A 25,037-nucleotide genomic window follows, 5' to 3' on the forward strand; every position below is an offset into this window, starting at 1 on the left:
TTTTTGTTTAGGGCAGCTGGCAAGATTAAAGCACCAACAACATTTTCAGGGAGCCACAAAGAAAAAGAAAGATAGAACGGGAAGGAACAAACACTTTAAGAATGGTCAGCACACCTGCAGTCTCACCACACAAGGGCTCATTTCAGCTTTTTTTTATCATGTTCCTAGACACTGATATGTAAGCAAAAATTCCGGCATTGCACTGATTTCCATGCATGTCAATAGATTGCAGGAATCAACTTGCAAATTCGTACAACATATATCCAATATGAAAATACTCACAATTTAATCATGTTTTATTAATAATTTTTAACCGTGAAAAGTGATGCATACACTGTTTTTCCATGAGTGGGATTTAGGAAATTGCATTGAAATGCCATACTGTCAGTAGCAAACACACTCTTGAGTTACAAGCAGGGGTGTCACTAGGTTTTAAGGACAGGGGGGGCTTAGCCCCCAAGAGATGCACACGACATGAACGAACGTAGTGAATGAGCACAAAATTTCACAAACAGAAAACAAAGACTGAGAAATTGTTTTCCTACTTTTTTGGACAGATTAAACATCCTAGGCCACCAATAGATCTATTGTTTTATTTCAGTCTGCTTTATAATACAGTACAACAAAAAAACAGAGGAAATGTGTTTGCTGCATCAATAACAAGAAAAAAACTGAAAATAAAAAAGTACATTTTTCTGGCTGCAATCACCAGTTACTTGGTGGGTGGAAGCATCAAAGAATGACGTCTGTTTTTAAGAGTGGCAAATCGGTCAATCACTCTGTTGTGACTCAGATGCTGAAGCGTGTCTTTTTCAATAGACATGACTGCAAGACTGTGAAGTCTTTTCTGACCCATTGTTTGACGCAGCCAGGAGTGCAGCCGACGCAGTGCACTAAAGGACCGTTCGCACGAGCAGCTGCTGACAGGCACTGTTAGGGCAACTTGGATGGTTGCCTTCAGAGAGGGAAACATGTCTGAATCAAGGAGGTTGTACACAGACAACATATTTTTGGGTGGACATCCAGCCTCTGTTTTCCGGGTAAGAAAGTTTCTGGCCACCAGAACCTCCTCTTTTTTCAGGTCAAGTCTGTAGTGCTTTGCAAGTTCATTCAAGTGTGGTTCACTCAAGAAGTTCTCAGATTTAGGACTGCATGCCTGGACGCCTTTTAGCAGCCCTGCATCTACACTGCAAAATCTTTGATCAAGCTCGCCAACCATCCGATTCACACAAGGGAAAAGTAACTCTCTTTTCAATGTGTCTGAGTTGTTCAATTCAGTGCGTGAACCCACAGTTGCCTCCAGGACAAAATCCTCCATTTTCCTCTGTTTGTGCCTTGTCTTGGCACCTGGTTCAGGGATACTGTGGGTGTTACACAGGGCCTTGGTTTTCTCATACAGCTCTGTAGCAAATGCATCTGAGTGTTTGCCCTTAAGTGTGTCACACACAGCTTGTTTGCAGATAAAAGCTTCTGCCAGGTCTAAAGTCTCTTTCTGCAGGAATTTGTGGAGTCCTTCGGTTACAGACAGAATCGACTGAAACATCAGTAGTGCATAGACTGCTGAGAACTTGTAGAGCTTTGCTCTGAGACCAACAGCTATGGGGGATCCAATTGCAGATAGGCACTCCAAAATGGCAGGCAATGTCTCAAGAACTGCACTGATTGATCGCAACTGACATGCCCAGCGAGTGTTTGAAAGTTGCACAAGCTCAGTTTTTGTCAATCCAAGCTTTGCCTGAGTCTCCATGAACTTATGATGATTGACTAGGGAGGTGCTGAAGAAAGAATACACACACTCCAACAAGCTGAAAAGCTCCACAGCCTCTGGGACAGCCTTGCAAGTATTGCACAAAACCAGGTTGAGTTGATGAGCATAACAATGCACATAGATAGCCTCAGGATGGAGCCTTCTAAAATGTGCTTGTACACCTCCAGTGGAGCCACTCATAACGGCTGCACCATCATATGTTTGTGCTACACACTTAAGCTCTGCAAGACCATAGTTTTGGATCTGCTGCTGAATCTCATTTGCAATGGACTGGGCATCAAATGATTTTATCTCTGCAAGTGCAAGGAAACGCTCCTTCACTGCCCCCTCTGACACGTACCTGACACAAACAGCTAACTGCTCTGCCTTTTTATCCCTTGCCTCATCCACCATGATGGAATAGACTTTAGACTTTGTCATTTCAGATACAATGACACTAGTAACTTCCTGGGCACAACAGTCAATCATGTCATTCTGGGATGTTGGTGAGATATACTGTGCATTTGATGGGGGATTATGTTTTTGAAGAAAAGGATCAAACTCCTTCAAAAGCTCCATGCACGCAAGAAAATTCCCTCTGTTTGGGCTGTCTTCACCTTCATCATGACCACGAAAAGGGAGTCCCTGTCTCCCTAACATAGAGGTGACTGCAACAATTCGTCTGAGATACTCTCTTCTTTTGACTATCTCTCTCACATTTGCAGTTGCTATCATCTGTGCAACGTTTCCCTGTTTGCTAGTTCCCTGGTAGCTTTTCCATGTAACAACACTGTCCTTATGTGTTTGTGCCATCTCATGCTTGCCAAAGATGACTAAAGCTTTCTTCCAGTTCTTGCAACCGTTACTGACCAAACTATCATGTTTGATGTTTTTGCCAAACACTCTACATGGGAAGCAGAAAGCTGCATTCTGGTTGACTGAATATTCTAACCAGTTGTGCTTTTCAAACCAGCTGTGGTTAAATGCTCGCTTCTGTGTACCAAAAGTATCATGTGGATAGCTCTTCAGCTTCACCTGTCTGGGCCCTGTGTCTTTGTCACCTAAATCAAACCCTGTAGTAGAATGAGTTGCTGCAGCTGCTTCATCATTTTCCCTCTCTTGGCCTGTTTGCTCTCCTCTCTCTGTAATAACTTGATCTTCCTCTGCCTCTCGATCTATTTGCTGCAGCTCCTCTGTCTCTCCTTGCTCTCTCTGACTTGAACTTGCCTGTTGACCTTTTTCTCCCTCAGCCACTCCTTCTGCCTCACCCTTCAAGATACATTAAAACATACTGAATTGTAATGTAAATTGCTAATATCATGACTTCTGCTCCCGCTCCACAGTAATTTGTTGCTCCCAAATATTTTGAAGTTACAAACATTATATTTTGAGCACGCATGTGACTAAAATGGTTGCAATTTAAAGCCCTGAAAAATATTACTAAATTACTTGAATTGAAGTAATATTAAAATAGAACCCTCAAAAATATGTGAGTCAGGCTAATTTGACTTATATACATATCTCTCTCTTTGCTCTCTCCACTTTCTAACCTTGACTCTCCTAAATAAAAGCTCAAGTTAAACAGGTCTTATATGTTGTACCGTGACTGAAATGTTTCATATTTCATATCCATATTGAGTCCCATAAAATTCTAATCAGACTGTCTCCATCACAAATGACTCCATCCTTTGACTCACCTCTCCAGCAGACGTCTCTCCCCTCTGCCTCTCTGTGCTCCTCTGCCCTGACTCCTACAGGTTAATGGGGATGGAGTGATTATTATTATTTCCACTGATGATAACCATACCTGAATGAGCTCAGCTGGATTTTTCAGAGCTAAAACGAGTGACAGAAATTAACATTATGCTAACAATTTAACTTATTGCGCTAGCCAGGTTTTTATTTACAAAATGGGGAGCACCTGGTTCATTATTTACATGGGACTCTCTGCTGTTAGCTGGAGCTAACTAATTGTTACTACCAGCCAGTGATGAAGACTTACTTTCTTGAAAAACTTGCGTATATCCATGATTTCTTGCCGTTTGCCACATGCACGCTAGTGTTTCTGCAGGTGTATACGAGCGGAGTGTAAAGTAGCAGTGAAAACGAGGACTGGATTTTCAGTCATGTGGATGTCCCCTGTGAACAACTGGAAGGGATTGGATAACGAAGCACTGACGCTACCTTAACAATGTAAAGCGAAAGGGACCAACCGAGTTATGATCATATTTGTGTGAATAGCGACAGGTTTATATTATTATTTCTTTAAACTCATATTCCTGCATCTTTATATTGAATTTGTCTGCAAGTTCTGTAAAAAAAAAAATCGAATAAGTTAAAAAAAAAAAAAAAAAAACACCAAATTATTTAGGAATATTTTAGGGAGGCTTCAGCACCCCTAAAATAGGCCTAACGACGCCACTGGTTACAAGCAAAGAAAACAGGAATGTAAAAACTCAGCAATAAAAAAATCTGTTCCGCAAGCAACTCTGTACTACTGCTACACCACTTTGTGTTTACAGCTACAAGGCAAGAAAAGGTGTCACAGAAAATAGTTCTAACAATTTCTTTCATCCTTAAAAAAAAACATAATAACAAACATGACCTGCGGAGCAAAACCATTTTAGGATAGCTCGGAGGAGTCAAAAGTAGCTGAATTTGAGAACATGAGTTCTATTAGGAATAATTTCCCAGGTTTAGTGGCTATGTGACTAGTTTATGACTTGTAGACTCAAACTTATTTATTAGGTAACACTGGCTGAAAATTCTAAGCAGTGCCAGATTTACATTAATTCTTCATATTAATGGGCAAATGCTTAAGAATGGTGTATCCTACTACTCTAAAATGTCGTTTTTAAGCCAATCAGGAAGGTGGTTGCACAAATCGTGGCTTAAAAGCAAGTGAATATAGTTGATTTCATAGTTATTTAAGCAATTGCTGAGCAGCTAAAGGCTATACATTTTGACTTACTCATCTTTTACATAACTGTACTTAATGTTCTATCCATACAGGTTAATTTCATTCAAGGTTTTCACTCACTTTCAAAAAGTAAAGTGTATTTTATTGACAGTTTAGGTCCATCATCATTTAATGATGCCAGTTTGTCTTGTTAATCTTTTGAACTTTGTTTAAATTTTACTTTAAAGTTGTTGTTTTTTTTTTTAAAGTTGAACTACAACATTATAGAAAATGATATCCAACATGAGGCGTTCTTTAAAAAAAACTCACCAAAGATGCAAAAGATAATTACATCGCCCACATGATGAATGAATCATAGCTGAATTTCCTACTGTCATGTTTTTGTTTCCACTTAATTTACACTGTAAATGTTTCTAGCATTTGTTTTTGTATGTATTTCTCCTGTTGTGTATTTATTCTTGTTGGCTTTAAATGGGACCTAAAATTCTGTTTGACCTCATGTGAACAGATGTGTTGAAATGACAATAAAAACCCTTGAATCCTTGAACACTTTTTAATTCACTGTCACAATGGTCTTGAATAAACAAGCTACTTGCATGAGCAGAACAGCTTTGCTAAGGAAATGTAAGAAGACCCAGATCCATGTTTGAATTTGAAAAAACATGTTAGACATAAAATGCTGTTATTTTTGGTTTTCATTTGCTAAAAGGTTGTGGCATCCCATTTTAATCCTGTCTTTATTAAGTTATATAACAAGTTTTGGCTTTCCAGGTGTCGTAATACAGATTCCTAAACAAGCATTGCCTTTAATTCTGTATTCACAGTGACATATTTAATGTGCAAACTGGGCAGGTTCATACTTGAGACAGAAGAACTGACCTCTGAAAAGACTATCATCATTGATTTGAATCAGGAAAAGCTTAACATTTAAGTAAACACACAAGAACATACAAATGTTAAATGTATTTTATACTACAGCCAGGCATTGAAAAGCTGATGCTTTAGTTTTCATGTCAAGTTTTTACAGTCTTGAAATGTAAATGTAAAAATATATTTTTACAAAAATCTCAACAAAAAAACATCTTTTATTCTGCAATGTGCAGATATTTTGCACACTGTAAAGTGGTTATATAGTTTGCAACGGACTCCACATTTTCTCCACTTCACTGTGTCTCTTACAGGTCTGAGAATCATTATAGATTGTCGTAGAGTTTGCAGTGCAGATATGCCAGCTTCTCGGCTCTGCTTTTCCTCAGCAATGGAAACCACTCTTGATAACTAAGCTCTACAACCCTATAGCCTGCTATCTTTAACTGCCTTCTCTTCATGGCATGAAGTCCCAGGAGCTGCTGTGACTGGGAGCAGAAGTGGTTCCTGTTCGAGACCTGTACGGCAATTTTGACTATCTCATTGGAGTCCTTGCGAGAAGACCCAAGGTGACTGGGTTTGGTCAGAGTTTCTATAATATCAGTGGTCAAGTCTAGCACTGTGTCAAAGAGTCTCCCACTTTCATCGGGCCGTAATCTTTGAAGAGATGTAGTCTTCACTTTAGGTGATTGAGCCAAAGGCGCTTTTGTGTTGTTGTTTTTATTTATCAACTGTGCTAAAAGTTCATCAGTTATTGTAACTCCTACATTTAATTTCCCCCAACCCTGATTAGAAGGAAATGTGGATGGGCTTTGTTCTAGAGATGCTTGGTTCACAGGTACAGGCTGCCCAGTGGAGTTGAGGTGCACTTCCAGGTCAATGGAGCGAGTATGGGGAAGGATCATTCTTTTACATACAAACTCCTCTCCACCAAGCAGATCTTTCAGAGCAGATTCTGCCTCCTGAACCTCAGGTTTCTGGCACACATCTGACTGAGCAAACGTCCACAGCATTTCTGTAACCTCATCTCGAAGTTCATTGCTCAGTCGAGGGCCAGTCCACTGAGGCAACTCCAAAGCTACAACTCCATCTAAAGTGAACAAATCCTTCTTCAGCTCAAGCTGTGTGCATTTCAGTGCTAAGTTGATAAAATCAGGGCTCAAGGCTAATGCAATTAGGTCCTCTGGGAACTGTGAGACAAAGGCCAAGCCTAAAAGACCAGTGAGCAGATGCTCTGGGTATCGTTGAAATTCAGCTTTCCTTTGCCTCAGGGATTCTGTAAGACTTGGATAGAAGCTTGGACTCCGTGATGGGAGAAACCCTAATGTGCCATAAGCCCACAAGAGTTTGCATGAGTCTTTACTTCTGCAGTGTGGCACTAGCAAGGGTACTCTGTCAGCGACAGCAGTAAGGATACTGTCATTACTGTAATGAAGAGCAGAACAGGTCAGTGCCACGTGCATTAGCCCCTTGACACCCATTCTGTGGGCACGCTTAGGAACTTCCTCTGCCATGGCCTCCAGCCATGCCCTGTGATATAAATAACTGAAACGCAAGTACTTCAACACATTCACCATGGCAAAGTCGCTCATCTCCTTCACAAAAGAGAGTGCCTTATCGACAATGCGAGTCACTGCACTCTCAGATATTGAAGTTTGGGATTTAAAGAGTCCTAAGCATATAACACCAACCTCCTCAGGTCGCAATTGTAGCAAATGATGCATGAGAAGCTGCTCCAGAGGACGGATCAAGTCTTTTGGACACTGCCTACCCTCTCCCAATATATACAACAGTTGGACCAGCTCGGGCACGCCCAATTGTCCCAGATGCAGACGAACAGAGTCATAGAGGTGCAGTAGGAACTGAGGTGCCTGCTTCCCTATACAGCGCCACAAATCAGCAGCTAAAATCAACTGATGCAAAGTCATCTGACTGGACCGGCGACTCAGCTCAGTCTCGTACAGTTCGAGTACAGTGTGGGCAGAGGGCATGCCCAGCCACACAAACGACTGCAGCACCTCCAGCAGCTGAAGTTGAGTAAAGTAGCGAAGGTGTTCCACGGAATATCGGAGGAGCATGATGAAGCGCTGGTCACTCCTCACTAACGGCATCTTGTCTGGGTGCAATCGACTGAGCTCCATAAGAAACTGAGACACATCAGACGCTTTCATGCTGCCCTTTAAAACAGCCACTTTTTGGAGCAGCTGCATTGCCTCCTCCCATTTGAGTGGGTGAGGTCTTTGGTTAAGGTCTAGGCTCATTGAGGCATACTCTGGTCTGCATTTGTGGAAGGCACGCGTCTCTACTTTAACATCTGGTAGTACAGGCTTTCTCTGGTAAGAGGACGCTGAGGGGATCTCCGGTTCAGAGCTTTTATTGAAAGCCAAGTCCAGAAGAGTGTTCTTTGAGCTGGAGAGGTGTCGTGAGCAACTCACACTGTAGCGATTGCTCCGTTGCCAGAAAGAAGGTGCGAGAGTGGGTAGACACTGCTCATCTTCATCGTTGTCTGTTTGGCTATGGGAGGCTGCAGAGTTCAATGCAGAGTGATGATATGAAGAAGGGCTGTAACGGAGCCTGTAACCTTCTAAACATACTTCATTGTGCTGCGACAAGATTCTCTTTTCCTCCAGATCATCAGCTTCATCCTCTGGTTTGATATACGCATGCTGAGCCCTGGCAAAGCCTTTTCTCAGGCCTGGGAGGTGGCGTAGCCTGGGCATCCAGCGACACACCACACAGGTAGCCATGGGTGTACCACACTAGAAAACATAGCAAAATACAGCAAAACAAAAGTCATGTGCCAAGTCAAGTAATGTGCCAAGCAAAAACATATCTTACAAATGAATAAATTATACATTGTTTGTATTAAAACCACAATTAAAAAGATACAGATTCATACAGATGAGCTTCCTTGTTAGTTTTTAAAGGTTGAAACTTTAGACACAAACATAAAGCTGCTTGTCAATAGTGACATACACTATTTTTTTTGTTATGGTGGCTATAATAATGCACTTTGTAGCTCTTTCCGAGACTGACTACAATACATGATATTTCTCTCTTAAAATTACAGTTTAAACTAAACGATAAACCTAAATTATTTAGAGATTTACATGTTAAAGTAGTCTGTCCATCTGTAAACCAACAGAGGTCGGACACGTTTTAGAATGAGACAGCAGGAAACACGATGCTAATTTAAACTACACTAAACTAAAAGTGCACAAATCTGTATGTATTTTAACCAGATCGTTGAACTGACCTTTTACGATCCAAAAGCAACACGTGCAACGGTGAGAAACCTCAAGAAATCATGGCAGGAACACACAGCATTAGTCTTCTGACAGACCTACGGCAACCCCACCGGAACTCGTGAATTTGATTTTCAAAATAAAATAAACTTTACATTATCAGCTACATTGTTATACGCATACATATTCTAAAACAAATTAATACATCAATTTGAAATATAGAGCACTGTATTAGCACGCCGCATTTTAATTTAATCCTTAGATTTAATAATAATTGCCTGTAAAAGTACCGTGTCTGACTGTATGATATTATTATGGCAGGTTGATCTAACTTCCGTGGAGAGCAGCGTGTGACCTATGGCAGCTGGGTAGGTTCAAAACTACTCATTCAACGAGCCGCAATGAGAACACATCAGCAATAACACAAGTTGTGTTAACTGAAACTAATTAATAATAATCATTACATTTGATTAAAACAAAAAAACACCCTACCTGACCTAAGATGTTCGCATACCATAAAAACCATTCATGTTTAAATCTTATTTTACATCAGTACCCAGTAGTACATAAATAAATGTGATTCTGGAACTAAGAAACAATATAGATATACAACAATTTTTGTGATAATTACTTTTATATTTTATGTTGATTCAATGGTTACAGTACTGTGCAAAGGTCTTGAGCTACCTTGTTTTTTAATTCGTTGCTAGGAAATGGGAAAGAGCTTGAAAGTCAGTATTTGGTAAGACTAACTTTATGCGTCAACATAACTTGGACTATTTTTTTTTCTTATTTGTTAATTACATAACTTTCATGTACTGTTCATCTGCTCTAACATTTTTAAGGCCTGCCACTTCTTCTTTTGTGTTCCAAGCTCTTTGGGAGTCAACTTGTTAGTGCAAAAATACTATTTTATATTTTATGTTTTTATATGGCAGATATTATTTATAGATTTTTTTCATATTTATAATTCAACAAAAAAAAATGGGAACACATTCTGTGTTTTTTGACAGGCTTCTAGTAAAGAAGATGCAGAAAAACAATTTAAAAGTTCTTTGCTAAGTTGTCTGTTTTTTGTAGATACAAAACTGCTTCAGCCTTAGAGTTTGGTAACTTTTTTTTTATGTTGGAACGATTCAGGACGGAACTGAAAATGAATAAAAACATCCAATGTTCAAAGAAAAATTTTAGCATATCTTCAGAAAACCTGGCATTTAATTCATTGGAAGCAAAATATTAAGAAAAAAGGGGTAACTCTTTTTCGTATTTGTTGTGTGAGAAGCTGAGCTATCAAACTAGGTTATACTGTAAAACATGTTTTATTTTTAAAATCTATCAATTTTTTTCTTTTCTTTTTCCCTTTCTGTTCATTTAGGTATGACCCACGTTAATTATTATTGCCCTGTTTAGATGTTCCATATTTTATTCAAGTGTGTTTATTCTAATATTTCTACACATGATAATTTCTTAATTCCAAAATGTACTGCCCAAGTCTAAAACAAGTTGTATATCAGAAGATATGTAAGGGCCCAGACACTTGCTGCCATTTGAAGTCTTTAAGTTTTTTCACTCTATAGATCCTGTCTTGCTCCTCCTTACTGTTGTTTCAAATTTTTATTCTTTTATTAATAAATTTGTTAATTTATTTTAAAACAGCAAACAATTCATGTTCAGTTAACTTGAATTGTTTGCGTTTTACAGATAATGAAAATGACCAATCTAATCAATTTGATTTAAAAAAAAACAAAAACATAAAAGTTGGTTGAATAGAAAAATATCTGGTTTTGATGTTTTTCTTTCTCTTAAATGCAACACAACTTGTTTCTGTGAAAGATTCATTCCTAACACTAAAACTGTCTAAGATTCAGTTTAATTATAAAATTGTGGTGAGTAAATTCTAAGTGTTTTAGTTTAGTTTTATCACACTTAGGCAAGCTCACTGTCACATTTTTACCACATGAGATTCTACATATTCTCTTCAAACACCTCGACTTTAAACAACAGTTGTTGCTGTTGTTAGTTTTTGAAGATTTCCACTATATGCTGTATCCATTCTATGCCTGCAAAAAAACACTGTTAGCAAAATAAAAGATTGATTTGTAATGTTGCCACCCCCATGTTTTTGTTTGCTTGTTTGTTTTTTGAATCCTCAAAGTGAATTTTAGGAAATGTTAAATATGTCACAGAAATAACAGTTGAAGTGAGACTTCTTTGAAATAGTTATTGTATCTATTTTATTTGTTGTTGTTTTTTTCATTAAAGTGCAACATCATAATCGTTCATATGTTTTCAATGCAATGCTTTCTGTCACTGAAATTAACATTTGCATTTCTCTTCTGTTTGAGCAGAAAAGGCAACTTCAAAATCTGTGCCTCCATTGTGTGACTTCACACATGAATGAATCCAGGGGTTAGAGGTGAACTACACTGACCTATGTGCAAGACAATTCTCTCATTTCTGCTGGGAACACTTCTTATGTCCTTTGAGAAGGTATAGCCCCAGCAAAAGACACTGAGCCATGTAGGTGGCCTTTGGATTCCCTTTGTAAAACTTGTTGCTGACATTAGTGAATATTTTTATGTTACTAAATGTTACAGTTCAATTGTATACAGAAGCATGGTGGTATAGTCTTTCATTAAACTAAAGATAAAAATCTATTATAATATTTTTTTAATTTATCTAATATTGTAAATAATGGCAAATAAAAAACAAAAAAAAAAAAAACTAAAACATAGAAAGTCGAAAAATTGTATCATCATTATTATTCGTTTAATTTCTAAGGTTCTGTTTTGGTTACACTGCGTCAAATTCTGGTCAGCTACAAATCTGAAAAGCCATCCCAGAAAATTCCCCAAATAATACGTTTTATGTAGTAAACAGATTTAGCACACAGACGTATACTATCATCCAGTTTAAACAAATAGAAAACATTTATTTTTCGTTAGATCGAATTATTTTAAGAATGTATTAAATTTCATAAAACATTTTTATTCCACGTGTAAACATCACCAAAATCAACTTAGAGAGCCTTAAGGCGTCCCGTCCAGTGATTATAATGGGAGGCAATTTGATATATTTTCCCCTATTGAAACGGCTTATCTATGTGACCACCTTTGTATGTATAGCTACAATATATGAATTAAGTGAGGAAACTTCAGAGTCCCACTTGGAGAGGAAGTAGAGGATTTATGCTAATGAAGGAGTTGAGGCTCCGCTACGCTGGCTGGGAACCGCCCTTCATTCACCACATGGTTAAAAGGAGAGTCTACTCGCGCCACTTTCGCAATCTTACTACGATTCCCAAAATCCTAGCAAATCATAATAGTAGCACATGGTTGTGCACTTTTTGGAGGGGGTTACACGTCTTAGCCGATGTTTAATCTGTGAAGTCTGTGTTCTTTTTTTTAAATTTTGCAGATGTCCAAGAAACTGGGTAAACGGTAAGTCTGAACAAGTGAGTGAAGATGGTGGATTTTTTTAGTGTCTTATAAGGCGCGTGTTGTTGGCAAGAAACCTGTTGTTAGCCTTTTTTTGGGAGATGCGGTAAACGTCGGGAAAGTGAAATTCGCTGGGTTGACTTCGGTACGTGTGTGCGCTCTAACGTATATGCGAGGAGGGGAGAAGAAAGCGTTTTAATGGTCAAGTTTCCGCATTTTTAAAAACAAATGTTGTAGGAGCGCATGGCAACCTCTCCTCCATGGCAGGAGAATGAGGGAGATTTGAAAAGCATGTGTTGCCGCTGCTGTTGCACCTCTTGTCGGTACCTCGGAAGTGGTCCACACTCGTAAAACGATAAAATTAAATAACCGCTACAAATTTTGGCAAAAGCCCCAAGTTGTAGACTCACGTGCCCGCGCTGTCAGCCGTCTGTTTGTAGAATTTTTAAGTTTTCAGTCATTTCGGGTTGCAGTGGTGTACATTTAAAAGTGCCTCCAGAACAAAGCAGCAGCAGCAGCACATGGGGTTCTAGCAGGCCGCGCGCCTTTGCTATCCCGCGAGCTGCCGAGTTAGCGGCTAACGCTAATATGCCAACAAAAACATTGTGATTTTATAATAATAACATAATTGTCACTAGCTGCGCGGGCTCTCTTATGTTTATTCAAATGCCGCTGTCGGCGTTTACAAGCACCTGGGAGCACGTGTACTGATCTCTAATTAGCATGTGTGAGTTAGCCATACTGAAACAACTAAGTTGGCTAAGACAAGGGGCAATACAATGCTTAGAAGTGGATGGGGAGTGGAAGCTAATATCCAAACATTACCAGCATACTTCATGAGATTACTAGGGTATTGGATTAAGTGTTGTCTTTAAGGAATACTGATAGGTGAACAAACTTTAATTGGATAATTATCTAAACAACTAAACACACTGTAGCAAGCTGCACGCGTTAGCCTGTTTGGCTAGCGCATGCTTACAGCAGACTGTTTTGATGGAGCCCTCGCGTAACTACTAGCTTGTGTGGTGGATTCTGCGTTTTAAGTTTGGAGCAGTTGCGGTCTCACGCGTGGTCCACAGACTAGTCATTATAAGCGAACGCCTCACGTGCGGCCAGTTTTAGCTGCGTGTGTGTGCACGGACACTGTAACATCGTCGATGTAGTCCCATGTGCTGTTCTTGCAGTGGCTATTAGGGTTTTTTTTTTTTTTTTTTTTTTTTTTTTTTTTTAAACTGTGGACTCCTGGGCGCCATGTTAGCGGGTGGGGGAGGGGTACAGAAATGTGGCTGGAGTACAAGTGTTGGTATCCATGAACAGTCCCGGTTCAGACTCCTGGTTTATCATTTAGCTTTAAGGTGTTCGAGGTTATTGGCGTCTCTGACGCTATCATCTCGATTGCCATGCGGGAAGCTTGGCTGCTTGAGATTAATTGGAACAGAGTTTTGGGTTTGGGGGGGGGGGTTGTAAACGGACGCATGGTGTATAGCTACTCTTGAATAACAGTTTTTGCAGAATGTCCTGAACGTTATATGAATGCAACGATTGAAAGTGAGTGGGGTGTGCATACAGAGGGGGAAAGTCTTTCATGGAACCTCAAAATATGTGCAGAGATGGCAAATAATTGTCCAGGATTTGCAAGGACAATTTAAGCACTCAATAAATGTGCATGTATTTGTGTAATTAAATTAATGATTTCTCCAGCAACTTAAAAAAAACTTGATGCCTAAAAGGGTTTATAATATCTTGACCACTAAAAATCGTCATGAAGTTTAGCCTTACAAGGACCATTCTAGTTGGGAGGGAAATGGTCTTTTCTGAGTGAGTTCATACACCACACTAATCACAGTACTCTTTGCCCGTTCAACTTTGTCAAGACTCTGCAGATGTATGAGATCGTTACTGTATACTGAGTTTGATCTTTTGAATTTTTATTAGAGAAAATTACCTACGTCAAAACTTGTCAAACTGCAGCTAACCTCTAACATTTGGTAAACCACAAACTGATAAATGTTAGGCTTGAGTTGGGTATAAACTTTCTTGTACAATGTCTTTGTGTATCTTTTTTGTTATTCCTACTGTTAATGCTACATCTTATTTATCCCTACAGAACCCCATTCACATCTGTCTCCTGGGCAGTCGTCACTGTGGCTTTAAAGGCACAGTAATGCAGTCTGTGAGGAGAACGTCACACGAGCAGTTTACAGTCACTGTAGTGCCAAAGTGCTTACAGTGCAGGTAGTTTTGTTCAATTCTACTGCAGTGAAGGCACTTTCAGCACTCTTCTGATAATATTAACTGAAGGAAGCTGACTTGTTCATAAACACAGCCTTTATGTTGCAAGTCCTAAGTAGACTGAATCCACATACACTTGTAAATAGACATCTGGCAAGACCTTGTCGTCTTGCTGTGAGGCTCAGCCCCCTGATGTTCTGGAGCAAAGCAGCTGTGTAAGAAGCAAACATGCTAAATGGTTGTTAGATGTTGTATATCCTGTCACTGTGGAAAAGTGCACAGAATTGGAGCAGCTGCTGATTTGTTTTTGTATTTTTATTTGACTTTATGTATGAGGAGAGGAGTCTTAAAAAATTGTTACCTGGCAAAATGTGACTACTACTAGTACTTATGCTAAGGTGCATCTAGTGCAGATAGTGAAGTAGACTAGCACCTACTGCCCTAAGTGCTCCTTCTGGCATAAGGGGCTGGGACTCTCATCTGCCATGTATCTCTGTATGCATACATGTGAGAGTGAGAGTTTGGGTTTTTTGAAGTATATTTGCATGGACACTCTTAATCTTAATTGTGGCTGTCCTCCGTTAGTTTTGCGTAGTTGCGCTGCAAGAAGAAATAAGTTGTGCAAATCTATGCAAAACTGACGGTGGCCTGCGTTTCCATCCAAATCCTCTTTGCGCATCGTCTATGAAAGAACAGTCAGTCTGGTTTCCAGTGCACCTCTGTCAATAATGTAAAGACAAGGTTTCAGTAGTATTAAAGTGCTTATAGTGCAGGTAGTCTTATTACTGTTTAAATTCTACTGCAATGTGAGCACTTCAAGTACTCCTAGACTACGTCGTCTTGGGAAAACTGCAGGGGTAGCTTATGCACGTGGGTCTCTGGTTAGTTTTGCTGGTTTGCTTTCAGCTTTTAAATGTACTGCTGTGCAAATCCATGCAAAACTGATCATAGAACTGAAAATAATCTATCAGAAGTGATCCCTTTCTGTGCAGGTTGGGAGAGGTGGCAATGCTCTGTGCTTGTGTGGTATTGCACTTGTCCCGGCCTGTTGAGGACACTGGGAATTGTTCTGCAAGTTCTCCCAGGATACTTTCTTAAAATCTGAATTTGATTATAATCTGTTTTTTTTGTTTTGTTTTTTATGCGCACCTATTCCTAACAAGCTTTTAAATATAGGTCACTTGAGAGTTGAGGAAATTTCTTGCTTAGAGCACCTTGTCATATATCTAAGGAAATATTTACTGTATGCAATGTAAATACAATACTTTATGAATAAATACTTAAATGACTCCTTTGTTCAAGTTTTTCTTCAAATATGTAATTCATTGTTAGTTTGAAAACTTGCCTTCAAAATGAGTTTTTGCTTCATGGCACGTCTTAACTGCAGGGTGTACCAATTTCAAAGTGATTTAATCCCACAAGGGTCCTCCGGTGATGATCGCTACACACACTGTCAGGAAAAAGGGGTTTCATGTGTTTCACGCAGTTGCCAGTAGGTTGTATAACAGGAGCAGCTGCATTAACTCCAGACATGCTTGCAAAAGCATGGAGCAAGTTTGTCTATATGTACACTTACCATGCATACAGAGGGGTACACACAAAGTAGTTTTAGATGTCTACTTGTTTGGACAAATATGTAAATAGATGTAAAATTGCATTGCCTTACAAACTTCCCAAAACTGGAACTTAATATTTGTCCTTTGCCCACTGATTTGTGGCCGTTATGCAATCTGTTTTATATGAAGTAAAACAATCAAGTCAGCCCTGTAATGACATGCTTATCACGCTTGCGTTCTTGAGATTCTTAAGTTAAAAATAAATTAAAAAAAAAATTATATATATATATAATTTTTTTTTTTATTTATTTTTTTTAAACAGTCTTGAGTAATTGCGCGAACATGCCATGCAGCAAAAGTATGTATACTTATAATTGCCAGAAGCTTCCACAAACCCTAAAGTTTCTCAATAAAAAGAAAAAATGCAATTCTGGCAATTACTTCATGGTTCAGGCGTTTAAGGGTTCATGCAAATCCAGAGTACGTAGTTGTATCTACCTTATTAAATGGAAAACTAGGTGAAACCAGTAACCTCTTTAATAAAAATTGGACACTTAAGAGACAAACTTTACAACTTTTAAATAATCTTCCTCGTTTTGCTGAGTCTTAACATGGAAGTGGTGTCTGCTGTCATAGTGTTTTGATATTTGTTGGATTTTTATTATTTGGGGAGTTAAAGTAGAGTTTGCAGTTTTACCATCCTCCAGCAGAGGGAGGTAGCTGTGCATTTAAGTGTTTGCTGGTCAGTGTAAGTGGCCCTGTACTGTACAAATGTAACACATTTAAACTGGAGACATGCAAATTAATGACTCCAAATCTGAAGAAGCATGCGCCCCTTAATGTTCTTAGTTTTCACAAAATTAAGACAATATTGGGTTTTATTTATTTTTTTTAGTGTCTTGTTCTGCAACGTTTTCTTTTACCTAAACCCCATTGCTATAAATAAGTACTGTGTTAACTGATATCAACTGAGTGAGCGCTCCACTTGTCCTAGGGTTCCAAGATCTAGCAGACTTCTGGTCATTGAGCAGAGTTTCCATTATTTGGCATTGTATGGTAGGCTGGCAGAGGGAGCCATTCACTGGAGTGTTCATCTTTCATTATCATGTCCTCTCTACTTGACAGACAAGATAAATGGGAAGCATCCAGAGAGGACATGAACTCAAAGATGCATTTCTGCTTGTCAGTCCGTGCAGATTGCTCTAGCAACCTCTATTTAAGTTGATGTCGAGAAAGTCCTATACCTTTATTAGACACAGAATGCTGTGTGACTGTGGACTGTTGGGTAAAAAGCAACCAGTGCATTTAAGTTTTTGTCCAGACTTTGAGATCCAACTATAGCTATGGAAATTAAAATAAAACACCAGAAAGAGTACTCACAATAAAGTCGTATAACTATTTTTTTTTTCTTTTTGTCATACAAGCATGTTGGCTTGTTCCTCGTATAGACCGAAATATCTAGCCTAAAAATTACTAGATGTTAATACATTTTGACAGTAGCCGTTTCCAGAGGATGAATCCCATGACCTTGTTTTTAACTTCATTGTAAAACTATGATTCCAAAGGACTTTTGCTCATTTGCATTGTGCCTGGAAAGGAAGTTTCCTTATTTCTACAAATGCAAATGTGATTTTAATATAGTATGACATAGTTATAGTATGGCAATAGCATGATTTGATTATTCGAGGATGGCATTCAAGTTATCAAATGTTGTTACTATTAGAATGGGAAATGAGTGAATACCTGCTGTTTGTGAAATAAAGCAATTGGAAATTAACATATCGCTTTGCAGTTTGCACCTAATCCCCGCAGTACAAAAGCTCTCTCTCCTGGATATACCAGGCTTTTTGTCTTCTTGCTTGATTGCGTTGTTCATCTTGTAGACCTTCTTAATCTGTATTCAGAGTTCAGCCCCTCTTTTTTTCCCTATCGCCTCATTTATGGAAAGAAATGATAGAATTTTTTACTAGCCCCTTAACCCATTAAAGAGGTATTTTTCAGTCCAGGTTTATTGCATTTTATTGTGAACGGTCTTGCCCTCACTGTCCGCTGCATGAGTAGAGATGACACAGAACCCAATACTCAGGAAGACATTCATTCACTCTTCCATTGTGCCCTCCTTGTGCTTGAATGCCAAATTAAATTGAAGACAAGACAAAAAATAATGATAATAATTAAAAATTCCAAATGCCATGTTTCCTTGAGGGTCAAAATGGGATGGGAGCCTTTTTGTACCCACTTAAATTATTTTAGTTCCCTGGTGAAATTTTTGTAGTAAATTTGTCAAGGATTACAGACAAAGAGAATGTGAGCACTTGAGTATGAGTCATTTTTCATGGAGGTGGGTTTTTCCCTTCTTTTTTATTTTTATTTTTTATCAGTGTTTAATACCCCCCAGCTCACTATCCTGAGCACAAACTCTTGTCCTGATAGCAGTTCCTAACCCGGAGCCATGTGTGGCTCTCATGAAGGCCACAATTTAGCAGATACCAATGTGATTTATGTCTAAATCCTAACCTGAACAGGTCTGTAGAGGTACTGCTTTCATGGTTATCAGTCTGAATTATTTTAGAGAAACCTAGCTGGCTCCTCTTAATACCTATAGGGCTAATTGAATATTCAGAAGGGACCCTGTGTGTGTGTGTTGATGTTATGTCTCCGGGGATTGTTTAATTCTGCTAACAGACACAAAAAAGCCAGTGTGAGCCATGCTGCTGAGGCTGCAGTTCACTGCTGACATTCACTCCAGTTGGGGTCTGTTCCTTCAGCTGACCTCTGCCTGTTAACTATGGCTCTATCTCAAGGATCATGCCCGACCGGAGTATGAACTCCAATTTTACGCATGCATATTGCACACCACAGCTGTCAATTTATGCTAATGCACTTTTGAATCAGCCATGAAAAACAATTAATTTTCTGAGCAGGTTGAGGAGGAGTTTTCTCAATGAGCTTGATCACAATCTTTAGTGCTGGAACACTTGCTGACTATGTGGCTTGTGAAGTGAGACATCGACTGAATTCAGTGTCTTTTTAAGATTGCAAAACAATATCTAGTTTGCTTGATATACTGTACTGTTTATTTTTAGACCTGAAACGATCTTAGCTTATTTACGGCCATATTATAGATATGTTATTTTAGCGCTGAAAACAAACAGATGTGGGTCCAACAGTATTGTGTTTTACAGACACTGCTTGGTCTATTGCTTTGTGTTTAAAAGTAAAGACATAATCATAAAAACCTTTAACATAAAGTTGATATTATGTTTTACTTTAATTGTCCTTTTATGACCAATCATGAATATTTGGAGCAATGAAAATGATTTGAAACATGGATTTTATTTAATTGAAGAACACATACAGGGCGGTTTAAGGATGAATATGGGAAGCTGTGTGTAAAGTAGAGGGCACAGAATGCAGTGTGTGCAAGAGAGAGCATAACTGTGGCTATTCGGTGAATTGCTAAAGCACACAAAATGTCTTTAACCAAACTGCTTTCATGCTACCAATCTCTGACCTATTTTCACTCACTCTTGCTGTCACCTGTCTCTCATTTCCTGTCCTTAGGGAGTCAAAGTTCCCTTTGGCTTGAAAGCCTCTCCAATCTTTTTTCATCTGCCCAACTAATTTCCAGTAGGTCAGCCAGTAAGATGAACTGGCAGAGGTTTCAGTGCTGCAGATGTTAAAGCATCAACTGCTCCACAGTTTTCTGGCCCCGAAGTGTGAGAGGCAATTTCAGGGTTATTAGTGAAGTGACAGCGGTTTTACTGTATTTCATATGTACATCTCCGTGGACACACAAAATCTGAAGTTGCATCAAATGATGTAATGTTTTTATGTGTTTATGAATACAAATGAAAATCAAAAAATTTAAAGATGCTTTTTATGGTGCCAACGCAGTGTGGGAGCTTTATCTTGTCAGGATTATTTTATTATTATGTATTTAAAGAGGCTAAACTAAACTAAAGAACAAATAAAGTGAACGCTTCGGTTTTGGTCATAAAGGGAGAAATGGTCTGATGTTCAGTGTTATTTATTAGTAGAAAACTTAAATTTTTGTGTTTGCAAAGCCTATTAGCAGTTTTGTTTTTTGCAGGCTGGAGCTTTTTTGATTCTAAACAACTGCTTGCTGCGTTTGGAAAGAGATTGATGAAAGCAGTGAGACTTAACAGTAACACTGTGGGTTGTAAACCTAAGACACTGAGCTAAGCAACACTAAAAGACCACTGAATTAAGGAGAACCACAGAGTTTGGTGGGAAATATCCACATACAAATACTGTTTGACTTCACTAAGAACATTATGCATTCCTATAGCAAATATGTGTTTGGTATTTTCTAATTCTTATGTATTTATTTAGCTAAAGGTTGCACATTAGTATTAGCAGGATGAATGAGAGTGATATACTTCCATGATGGTTGAAGCTGCGTACAGTGCATCCAAAAAGTATTTACGGAGCTTTACTTGTTCGACATTTTGTCAGGTTACAGACTTATTCCAAATTGATTAACTTTTTTTTAATTCTCCACATAATCCCCCATAATGACAAAGTGAAAATGTTTGCTTGATATTTTTGCAAATTTATTAAAAGTAAAAAAAATATATATATATAAAAAAAAACCCAAAACATTTACATAAGCATTCACAGCCTTTGCCATGACACTCAAAATTTTGCTCCCACTAACCATCTGTCAGATGTTTCTATAACTAAGTCCACTTGTGGTAACTTCGTTTGATTGGACATGATTTTTAAAGGCACACACCTGTCTATATAAGGTCCCATAGTTGACAGTGCATATCAGCAAAGTCCAGGAAATAGTCTGTAGATATCTGAGACTGTATTTTATCAAGGCACAGATCTGGGGGTGTATATAAAAATTTCCGTAGTAGAATGAAGATTCCAATGAGCACAGTGGCCTCCACCATCCGTAAACGTATCATCCATAAATGCATACATGTACATATATAAATTTGCAAGGAAACCTTTTTCACTTTTTCATTATGGAGTATATAGTGTGTAGAATTTTGGGTTGAAAAATGAATTCAGTCCATTTTGGAATAAGGCTATAACATGACAAAATATGGAACAAGTGAAGTGCTGTGAATACTTTCCTACACTGTAGGTAGTTATTATAAGTAGTCCTGAAATTTCATTTTCCACAAGAGAGCAAGAAAAGGAAGACCGGTACTGGTTTAGCAGTTACAGATCGGAGCCCTTACAGTGACATTTAGACAGTATGGTTCAATATTTTTATAGTATTTTGTAAAAACTCTGGGTTTTATGTGGTGAATGATTGTATGACACAAAACAGGAAGCAGACTGTTTTCCCAAAAAAATACAGCAATTGTTTTTGGAAGGTTTCTCAATGGCATATGGTGCATCAAGTGAAAGCTAACAGAGAAATCCATTCAGAGTTTTTCTTCTATGAACTCTGAAGTAAAAATTCTAATTAAAACAAAATTGTTTAATGGCAAATGCAGTTTTACATTTATTACACCATTCCACTGATGAGATTGAAGCAACCTAAAACACTGTCACATGTTTATTTGTGATTGAAACATTAGATTTATTAGCACAGGATTACACAGGAGTAAATCACATTTTCTGTTCTGTTTTCTGTTTACTGCATGAGCCAAAAGCATATTCATCTTTTAGAGACAAATAACACTAGGCTTGCACATCCTTGTGCAGGGTGTCTCATGGATTTATAATATTTTAGCATACTATTTGTTCTAATCTACACCATTACTTTTGGCCAACAGCACTGATATAAAAGGCAGAACACCTGGTGGCTCAGACAACTGTGCCTAGAGACATACGTTTTTATTTATTTATTAAAATCTATTTTCAGTCAAAGAATATTAAAAGGACGCAGTTAAGTCATTTCAGCCCATTGCTATCTTGTATAACAAAAACATGAAACACAGCATCTCGATTAAGGTACACAACCATTTGTTCTTTAAAGCTCTTTGACACATATGCCCCAGTCTTGTGTGTTCTGCATGTTGATTTGCCACGATGTCTTATCTACTGACATTTGTCATCCTTTGTGTTTATGCATGCTATATAAAATCTTTGATACAGAGATATCTAGGAAATACAACCTTTTGGTCTAAGAAGTGTCTTGTTTTTTGGTTGTTGTTAGGGTTTTTGTTTTTTTTGTTTTTTTGGCGGCTCAGAAGACATATTGCTTTTTTTCTTCCTCTGTCTTCTTAGCAGCGTCTCATTAATTAACAAGTGATGTCAAGGAGGATGAGAAGTGGTCGACAGCAGGAGGAGAAATGGCAACACTTCATCTTGTACTCTTGCCAGGACCATGGATAAAGAACAAAGTGTTTGGCATTAGTTCTATTAGCATTAGTTTTAGTATAATGATAATGGGTTTTTAGTTTATTTCCAGTCTTTTATAGAAGTGATCAAAAAAGTGAATTTCTATATTTGGTATTATGCAGTATACTTCTAACTGTACACTGGTTCATCTCATCGTGTAAACAACAGTAACTTACTTACAGACATTTAAATGTAACCTAAAACTGTCACTGATGTGATTTCTACATGTAAATGCATATTGCTGAAGACAGGTTTGATCATTTCCAGTAATCCTCCCACTTCACTTGCACTGAAAAGATACATTTACAGTTCCTCTGTGGCCAATGAATCATATAATTTGTCATCACTGAGTGATTCCCCTCTGAGCTAGTATTAGATTACTACGTCTCCTAATTACTCAGTCTGAATTTGCATAATATTTCACTTCTATCGTCTGAAAGTTTACAAAGTAAAGCTGCAAGCAATTATCTGTCACCATCTTCAGTCAGGAGAATTGACTGTTTGACCCTGCTTGTACAAAAATCACACTTGACACTCGTACTCCTGCAGGCAATGTCAAATGAGACAGCTGGGGCTAACTCAGGATGACACACATCACTGACTACTGCTAAAGATGTTCCATTTGTCAGAAATAAACTAATATTTCCTTTCAGCAAAAGCTCCCTGCTCCACTACATTTCATATTTGCTGCAAGGCAGTGCTGAATCTATACTAGGTATGAAAGACCTCCTGTGGTGCGCAGGAGGACAACCAGGGTATTGGCATGCCCTTTGTCCTAGATGTAAGAACCAGTCTTCTCGCTAATGTTCTACAAAGAGTGTGAAAGAGATTTAGAGCTTCTTGACAGTTTTAATAAGAAACTGGCAATGTTGCCAGACTGAATTCTGACAGGATTTATCACTACTGAGATAACCATCAAAATTCATTTACACAGAAATTGCGATTTTAGAAAAGTTGATCGCGTCTCGCCTTAGCGGCACAGTGCTCTTTGCACAACATATGAAAATGCAGTACATTGCTATACAAAGACCTCTACCCTGTAATGATGCATCACTGTAAATAATTGAATTTGTCTCATGCATTTCATTGTAATGAAAGAACAGAGGAAATCAAAAAGGAGTGTGTGGGATTACACAAAAACAGAGGTATGGAGGTACTATTGGTGAATTAGTGGGTGGATTGCAGGCATATCTAAACCAGCCGTGCATCAACAATAATCTGTTTTGGGTGGCTGAGTTCAAATTAAAAACAAAACATGTTGTTACTATTAAGGAGGATTTTCGTCCCTAATAATACCTGCCCATTCAACAGATGAGCATCACATTAGTGTACAATCACAAATACTAATATCAATATTTTTTTTCACATTTGAAAAAAAATTCTTTTTTTTCTGAAGTTCTGCAAATAAAGAGTCCGTATCTTAGCCTCCAGCATCCCAGCATAGGTTAAACTGGCTTTGAATTAATGAGCTGGAACAACTACAGCAGCGTCATTTTGGTAATGGAGTGTGGACAGAGAGCTTTCACATTGTCTCAGTGTAACAAAGCAAAAAACCAAAGAAACCAAATCAGTTTGCAATACATTGGCACATAAAGGTACAAGAAGCCACTGCATTGCATGATTGAATACTTCTGCTTTATTTTAAAGGGTTGTTTTTTACCGTGGTAACAAAGTCAATTATTAATGGAATAAAAAATATACTATTAGTGAGCCCTAAAATTACAAATATTGATAACTTAGTTCATATTACAGTGCTGCTTTTAAATTCACAGTCATTTGTTTGTTTGTCTAAGTGAGGATTTAAGTTACCTGATATTTTTATTTCTATGCCATGCTTTTTTAGAACCCTTTATTTTATACAACAGCTTCATTTGCAGTCTCAAAGTAATAGTAAAGTTAAGATTATTTCTGCCTCCTAACCTAAAATGATCTTAATAGGCAATAATATCCACCATTTTGCTTTAAACCCCACTTTAAAACACTACCAAGCACAATATTGTAAGAAATTTTCATTAGGATGTACATGACTTCCTCAGTAGATGTCTGCTCAGATGCATTGATTTGCTTCCTTAATTAGCTAGTTTACTAACTGGCTCATTCATTTCAATTACTGTCAACAACAAACTTCCAGAAATATTGATAATACCCAATCTTAGCTACAACTGGAAGTCAATTAATGGATGTTTTACGTCTTAATTCTATTATTTTCCTCTCACTGAGTTACATTCTTTTCTTTGACCACACAAACATGGGTTTCATCTTTTCATGATCTAGCCTTTGGTTTACATTTACTCCACAATCCACAAAGTGCAAGATACAGGAAGTAAAATTTAAAAGTAAAACGTGGGCCATTTTATTTTGGCTGATTCAAAATCCACAAACTAAAATAAAATCCCAAACAAAGTCCAAAAGGCAATCAAACATAAAATCCAACAGAGTATCAAAAATATCAGAAAGGAATAGTGGTTTAAAAATTGAATTCCACAGGGCAGAAAAGTTAGCATAAGACACTGGGTGGCTATAGGACAAAGCTAAACACAATCAAGACAATCAACAGATGCTAAGTAAAACTCAAAACATGACACAAGGGGCACCGACTAACAGAGAAAAACAAGAAATACCAAGAAAACCAACTAAATGCAGACACACGGAAACACAGTTTAACTAGAATGGTTAATTCAAAACAAAAAAGAAAACTCAAGGTAG

General features: G+C 38.1%; 2 protein-coding genes and 1 long non-coding RNA gene across 4 annotated transcripts; 1 reads left to right on the forward strand and 2 right to left on the reverse strand.

Moving 5' to 3' along the window:
* Positions 1 to 420: 420 nt before the first annotated feature.
* LOC147311526 (zinc finger MYM-type protein 1-like) lies at positions 421 to 4,083 on the reverse strand. The gene is made up of 3 exons (XM_086267423.1): positions 3,750 to 4,083; positions 3,445 to 3,498; positions 421 to 3,016 (listed from the first exon to the last, which is right to left on the reverse strand). Exons 1-3 carry the CDS (start codon positions 3,774 to 3,776, stop codon positions 713 to 715), a joined length of 2,385 nt encoding a protein of 794 aa, XP_086123549.1. The 5' UTR covers positions 3,777 to 4,083; the 3' UTR covers positions 421 to 712.
* A 1,009-nt stretch (positions 4,084 to 5,092) lies between these two features.
* On the reverse strand, positions 5,093 to 12,834 carry fastkd5 (FAST kinase domains 5). 2 transcript variants are annotated; one of them, XM_086267316.1, is made up of 2 exons: positions 12,627 to 12,834; positions 5,093 to 8,293 (listed from the first exon to the last, which is right to left on the reverse strand). In XM_086267316.1, exon 2 carries the CDS (start codon positions 8,279 to 8,281, stop codon positions 5,861 to 5,863), a length of 2,421 nt encoding a protein of 806 aa, XP_086123442.1. In that variant the 5' UTR covers positions 8,282 to 8,293; positions 12,627 to 12,834; the 3' UTR covers positions 5,093 to 5,860. The 2 variants fall into 2 exon arrangements, with proteins under 2 accessions (XP_086123442.1, XP_086123441.1); XM_086267315.1 differs by lacking the exon at positions 12,627 to 12,834 and adding an exon at positions 8,791 to 9,329 and having other exon boundaries at positions 5,095 to 8,293.
* LOC147311528 (uncharacterized) lies at positions 11,984 to 15,737 on the forward strand. The gene is made up of 2 exons (XR_015125435.1): positions 11,984 to 12,219; positions 14,324 to 15,737. It is a non-coding gene; the product is annotated as an uncharacterized LOC147311528 (long non-coding RNA).
* Positions 15,738 to 25,037: the final 9,300 nt, after the last annotated feature.

The sequence above is a fragment of the Aulonocara sp. 'chitande type north' Nkhata Bay genome, linkage group LG16 (assembly GCF_057382095.1).
Source record: "Aulonocara sp. 'chitande type north' Nkhata Bay isolate Kocher_YH1m ecotype deep benthic linkage group LG16, A_spYH_male_GT1.1, whole genome shotgun sequence".
Taxonomy (NCBI): Eukaryota; Metazoa; Chordata; class Actinopteri; order Cichliformes; family Cichlidae; genus Aulonocara; species Aulonocara sp. 'chitande type north' Nkhata Bay.